At 38.9% G+C, this 6491-nt stretch overlaps 1 protein-coding gene across 1 annotated transcript; it reads left to right on the forward strand.

The window, feature by feature from the left end:
* The first annotated feature begins 3413 nt into the window (after nucleotides 1-3413).
* LOC113810192 (large ribosomal subunit protein uL11) lies at nucleotides 3414-6138 on the forward strand. Its single transcript, XM_027361904.2, has 4 exons — nucleotides 3414-3584; nucleotides 4442-4684; nucleotides 5308-5426; nucleotides 5738-6138. The coding sequence occupies exons 1-4, from the start codon at nucleotides 3548-3550 to the stop codon at nucleotides 5822-5824; spliced, it is 486 nt and encodes a 161-aa protein (XP_027217705.2). The 5' UTR covers nucleotides 3414-3547; the 3' UTR covers nucleotides 5825-6138.
* Nucleotides 6139-6491: the final 353 nt, after the last annotated feature.

The raw sequence follows: 6491 nt of genomic DNA on the forward strand, positions 1-6491 counted from the left end.
CAGTCTAGAAAATAAACTGTTTTCCTTGGTCACATGCGCACTGCGTTTGCGACGATAAGATTAGGAAAAACTGATAGATGAGGCTTCATAACCCCACAACAGACACTTGGGCGCCATACTCTCTCTTGGTCTCTTACGCTGACAACACTCAACTCTCCTGCAACCGTCCTGGCTTCGGTGTAACATTTTTTTTACTAATAAGCGAAAAAGAGAAAACCACTCCTGTTGTGAGATTACTAGAGCTTTTGCAAGCGCTTGTAGCACGTCCCTTCTACGCACTGTTCTTGGTGGAATTTCTTCGGTGGACTTGGCCTTTCCTTCGTCGTTGAAGGTTTTAGCCGCGAGTGAACATGTCGCGCAGGATCGGAGTCGTCGTCGCCGCCGCGACCGTCTCCCCGCCGCCCCCCCGCGTCCACGTCGCCGGGGGGAAGGAGTGCGCTGTGTGCAAGGACACTCACAGGACGCCCCCCCTCAGACGCAGCGCCACGAGGCCCATAGGCAGTGGCGTCCTCTTCGTCAGGGCGTGAGCGACGACTGGGAAGGACAATTCCTCTTTCGGACGCGCGGGGCGCCGCGGTTCCCTCTCGAGAAGAGCGGCGAGGCGAGGGCGAAGTCGGGGGCACCATGAGGACTCCCCTGGGCCTCCGCAGTACTCGAGGGCGATGGATTTCCTGCCGCTGCCGCCTCACGAAGGGCGCCGGACCACTCTCGCTCAGGGGCCCCAAGAAGACAGCCTCCCAAGACCTACGACGCGATGAACGGCCAAAAATCCCGCTCAGCTGAGAGGCAAACACGTTTCTTAAATCCGTGAGGAGGAAAAAATAAAACCAAAAAAACTCTCACAGGTCCCTTCGTATGAGTCTCCGCCGAAGGACTCCCGAGGAACGGCCTCTTCTACAGCTCCTGCACCGGCGAAGGATTCCAGGACGAAGGAAAATTTGACTTTTGAAGTTTAAGACGAAGATTTTCAGGATTCCAGGGAGAAACCAAAGTAGAGGTTAACTAAAACGCAGTTTCTAATATCGATAAGGACTCCCGTACTTTGGTGTCCTTATCTCTGTAGATACTGATACTAACCATCAAGCGACACGATATGAGGAGCTTTATCAATAACCAACTCGGAATATCAACTTTTTGGTTCTTTTACACCTGTGTAAATTTGGAGATAAGATTATTAAATTTACTTAAAATTAATATATCTGTGTCTTCCTTTTCGACTTCCTGGAGATATTCATGACTCATATTTGTGCCGTTTATGTGCGTTCGTGTATGTGTTTTTAGGTGTTCAGGATAGTTTATGTGTGTATGCTCGTTTTTTCGTGAGTATGCGTGTATAATTTTTGCGAATGTGTCTTGATTTTTATTTATATGTTTTTATTTATTGCTAATTTCATTTATTCATATTTTCAGTTTTGTGTAAATTCGTTTTTTTTTTTTCTTGAGCACATGTATTTGCGTTCTTGTGTTTGTTCGTGTACGCGTGTGAGTGTTTTGTGTGTATGTGTTTTGTTTAATTTGATTAATTTTAACATTAGTTTTTTTGTTTACTTTCTGAAATGAACTTTCCTGCTGTTTTTTTTTTTAACATGGATTTTACTAATCTTTTTTACGATATTGAGCTTTAAAGGTAGCTATGGTTTGGGTCTCCAGTTATTTGTGTGTCTGTGCGTTCGTGTGTATTCATGTGTATATATACATATATGCGTGTGTTTATGTGTGTGTGTGTGTGTGTGTGTGTGTGTGTGTGTGTGTGTGTGTCTGTGTGTGTGTGTGCGTGTGTGTGTGCGTGTGTGTGTGCATGTGTGTGTGCGTGTGAGTGTGTGTGCGTGTGAGTGTGTGTGTGTGTGTATGTGTACATTCGTACATATATATATATATATATAAATATAAGTATATATATATGTATATATATAAATATATATAAATATATATATATATATATATATATATATATATATATATATATATATATATATATATATATATATACACGTGTGTGAGAATTTCACATTCTTTACCTTACGTAGAACGTGAATGATTTTCATTCTTGTCTACGCAAAAAAATAGTTATATAAAGTATCAAAATAACCTCGCTTATCAGACGAGTTTCAACCTCGATATCAAATTTAAAAAAGGTTATGTTTGTTTGTTTAACTGTGTGTGTGAAATTCTGATGACAATAATATACACGAGTACCTTCTGCCCTTCATAAAAAAAAAAAAAAAAAAAAAAAAAACTGACAATATGATGAAACATCTACGTCACTGACAGTTTATCTAATTGTATACTGTGTCATCCAAGAATTTTGAATTTGTCAGATCTGCGCAATTCAGTTTTCATACTGTTGTTTGTCTGTTTTTTCTTTTTTTCTTTTTCATTCCCTCTTCTTCTGTCTCCTCCTACTCTTCCTTCTCCTCCTCCTCCTCCTAATTACAAATTAACGTTTCACCATCAATGACCCAAGTACATTGTACGATAAAATCACCAATATTCCTTGTGGTTGGTAGTTAGGTTAGGCTTGTTATTGAAGTGTGGCGCACGTGCCCGTAGAGTTCATGCATTTACAGGCCTATAAACTACTACATGTGTGCTCAAATACTTGAGATTAATATTTATCATTTAAGAGAGAGAGAGAGAGAGAGAGAGAGAGAGAGAGAGAGAGAGAGAGAGAGAGAGAGAGAGAGAGAGAGAGAGAGAGAGAGAGAGAGAGAGAGAGAGAGAGAGACATTATCAGTATCAATATCAATATATCATTATCGAGGCAAACAGGCGATATCAGTATCATATAAACACATTTATTTTTGGTAACAATGACGTCGTATGAATTCAAAGTGAATCATATAATGGATGATTATGCTTGAGATATATTTCCTTGCTAATTGAAATTAATAAATGTTCACAAATAAAAATAAAAAAACATATAAACAAACAAATCATAAATATGCAGTATCGTACATTGAAACAATTAAATTTAATTCCCCTAGACAACACACACACACACACACACACACACACACAGAAATCGTGATAAATAGGTATGAGCAACAGGAAAGTCTATTCTAATTCACAGACAAAAATTATCCGTTTGCACAAAATAAATCAGCAAGATAGCGTATATTCTACTTCAAATAAATATGAATAAATGTAGATACATTTGCATTCAAATAAATCAGCATTACATTATTAAAAAAAATGACATACTCAAAAGAAATCCATATAAACAAAAACAAAAATCCATTCGCATTTATAAAAATCGTCATAAAATTCATGATCAAAAAAGTAAATAAACAAATAAATAACTGATCCACAAGATCATGTCTATATGCTTATTCACAAACATAAGATTAATTTGTATATAAAAAAATAACTGTATTTGCGTAATAATAACAATAATAATATAGAATAGAACAGATAGCAAGATCACGTGACCCCCTGTGACGCATCTCCGTTGACGAAAGCGTCATCCTAGATCGGTCTTTCCTTATCCGAAAATATCCGCCTTTCAAAGCCCTTCATCCGACCGCTGGTGTTGCGAGCGATATCCACAATGGCTCCGAAATTTGATCCAGAGCTGGTCCACGTCGGTAATATAAACGATTTTGTGATATTTTGGTGTTTGTTTCATGGTGTCGGTTGGGATGAGACAATGGCGGTTTTCAAATTTGTATCTTTTATATTTAATTTATTTTTGTAGTTTTTTTTGTTTCGTTGATTTCTTTATATTTTAGGTGTCGGTTTTCTATGTGATATAATTGTCATTTCATCCGTAAATAATATGCCTGATAGTTATTTTGCGCTGCACGTGGTTTCTCTAGGTTAAATTTCTCGTCAAACTCAAATTTCTCAAAACTAAAATTTCGAACATGAAAACAGGAGTGTATTTTTTTTTTTTTATTATTATTAAGGGCAATCATATATACAAATTTATAGGAATATTCGGGAATATTAATAGATTCTTTGGTATTTCATTTTACGCCTTCCATAAATCATCAAATGCGATTACTGTGAAGGATTTTGTTATAAATCAAGCTGGAAATTAATTTTGTCTGAATCTAACCTAACCTAACCTAACGCCAGACCCAATCAGCAGACTAACCTTTGCTTCATGATCGTACTGGTAGACTAGTCTCCTGGTATATCAATTTAAAGGTTATGTATATATTAAACAGTATACGCGTACATGTGCGTATACGCCTGTGAGTGGATGTGTGTCTGTTTCCTGTCTTGTGTTGCATTCATGTTCAAGTTTTCGCAATTTTCTTTCACATTTCAGCTGGTTCTTTGTAGATTCATCAGTTTCACATAACAGGACAACCCAAGCCGTCTACCTTCAAAGCCTTATGACTTAGCATTATAATCAATTCTTCCAATCAATTATTAAATATAAAAGAATATAATTATCGGTACATCCCTTGCGTCCCCCCCCCTTCCCCTCCACCAGTGACGGTCCGCTGCCTCGGCCAACGGCTCCCCGCGGCGAACGTCTTGGCCAGCAAAATCGGTCCGTTGCAGCTGAACGTGAAGAAGGTGTGTCAGCAGATCTGCGAAGTCACCCACGACTGGCCGTGTCAGAAGATCACGGTTAAACTCACGGTGCAGAACCGGCAGTGCACGGCGGAGGTGATACCGTCCGCCTCCGCGTACATCATCAAGGCTCTCAGGAAATCGGACAAGCCCAAGATCGGTGGGTGAAGAAGAGTCGGTGGGTGGTTGGGGTGCGTGGGGTGTGGGTGGGTGTGGGGTGGTGGCTGGGTGTATGTGTGACGTAGTGGAGGTTGGGGATGTATGTGTGTGAAGGGTGTGTGGAGTAGTAGGGTTGGGGGTGAGGTGGTGGCGGTTGGGGTGTATGTGCGTGAGGGTTGGAGGTGAGAAGGGTTGGGGGTGGGGTGTTGATGCATGTGTGGAGAGTGTGGGTGCGGGTGGGAGGGTTGGTGTGTTTTTTTTTTGTGTGTGTGGGGGGAAGGTTGGGATGGGGTGTATATGGGTGGGTGGTATATGAGTCTTTGTGAAATGTGCATAATAATAGTTTTCATAGTTATAACAGATAATCCCACCACACTGAAACACATACGAGAAAGAAAAAATAAACAAATAAATAAATAAAATGTAATTGATTCCAACACACAAAACAAAACGACTAAGCACAAAAATAAATACATAAACCAACAATAGATAAACACACGAATAAAAAAGATACTAGATTAAACAACCAACCAACACATCAAAGCACAACAAAAGAAAGAAAAACAACAAACAAAAGACCAGCCGATCGGAAAACAAATAAACCAACCCACGAATTTCCAACAGAGGGTCAGCGTGGGAATCTAGCCCTCCACGAGATCGTTGAGATCGCCCGCAAGATGGCACACCGCTCAATGGCCAAGACACTCGCTGGCACTGTCAAGATGGTGCTCGGGACCGCCCAGGTTTGGCACCGTTTTTGTTTTGTTGGTGTTAGCGTTGGTGTTATTGTTTTTTTGTCACTGTAATTACTATTAGTGTTAGGTATTGTTATTAATTTACTTGTTATTCTTTATCATTGTTTTTTGTTATTATTGCTGCTTTTATTATCATTACTATTATTATTGCCGTTGTTGTTTGTTATCACTATTGCTGTAGGTTATTATTATAAATATATTCATTTTCATTATCATTGTTATTATTGATATCAATATCTTTATTATAGCTATACGAATTTCTACTATCGTAATCATCACCCTTATATTAATTTTTACAGAGCGTCGGGTGCCTAGTGGAAAATGAACACCCCCACAGAATCATCGAAAAAATTAACGATGGCAGCATCTTCGTTCCATGTGAATAGAAAACGGGCATCGGGTTCCTATGCAATTGGAGACCCCTGGATTGAAGCTGTAACTGAACAAGATTTGTAAGGATAAGCTGATTTGCCCCTTTTTGATATGTAGGGATTAATTCCATTTATTTTTGTGGGTGTTGTTAATGATTTCATGAGTCAAGACGATTTTTTGTTATGTGGCCCATAGGTTATAAAGCGCATGGATGAATTCTATGTTAAATTTCTTTATTCTTTTACATTGTCCTTGGCTAAGAAAGTATTATGTTGACTAATTATGCCATTTTTTCCTTATTGTCCTGGGCTAATAAAATGAATCAATGGCCTGGTTTTTAATATCCTTTTTACATTGGATTTTCAGTGAGCAAAATAACGCTTATATTATCAATTTTTGATATTCTAAATATCAAAACGGAGACAGAGAAGGAAAAAAAGGTAGGGGTAACAAATAAAAATTGAAATATAAAAGAAAAATATGAAAAAAGACCCAGTTATATATGTATATTATAGCATTTTAAGTCAGGGTGGTCCAACTTCATCTTAGTTCACTAAAGCGCTTATCGGTTGCATGGAGAGGGACAGACACACACACACGCGCGCACACACACACACACACACACACACACACACACACACACACACACACACACACACACACACACACACACACACACAC

Source organism: Penaeus vannamei, unplaced genomic scaffold (assembly GCF_042767895.1).
Source record: "Penaeus vannamei isolate JL-2024 unplaced genomic scaffold, ASM4276789v1 unanchor48, whole genome shotgun sequence".
Classification (NCBI taxonomy): Eukaryota; Metazoa; Arthropoda; class Malacostraca; order Decapoda; family Penaeidae; genus Penaeus; species Penaeus vannamei.

What these genes read in the sequence shown, in the direction of transcription:
- LOC113810192 (XM_027361904.2), top strand. Translation starts at nt 3,548, where the DNA reads ATGGCTCCGAAATTTGATCCAGAGCTGGTCCACGTCG. An exon ending in TCCAGAGCTGGTCCACGTCG is followed by an intron (nt 3,585 to 4,441) that starts GTAATATAAACG and finishes CCCCTCCACCAG; the next exon opens with TGACGGTCCGCTGCCTCGGC. An exon ending in TGGTGCTCGGGACCGCCCAG is followed by an intron (nt 5,427 to 5,737) that starts GTTTGGCACCGT and finishes TAATTTTTACAG; the next exon opens with AGCGTCGGGTGCCTAGTGGA.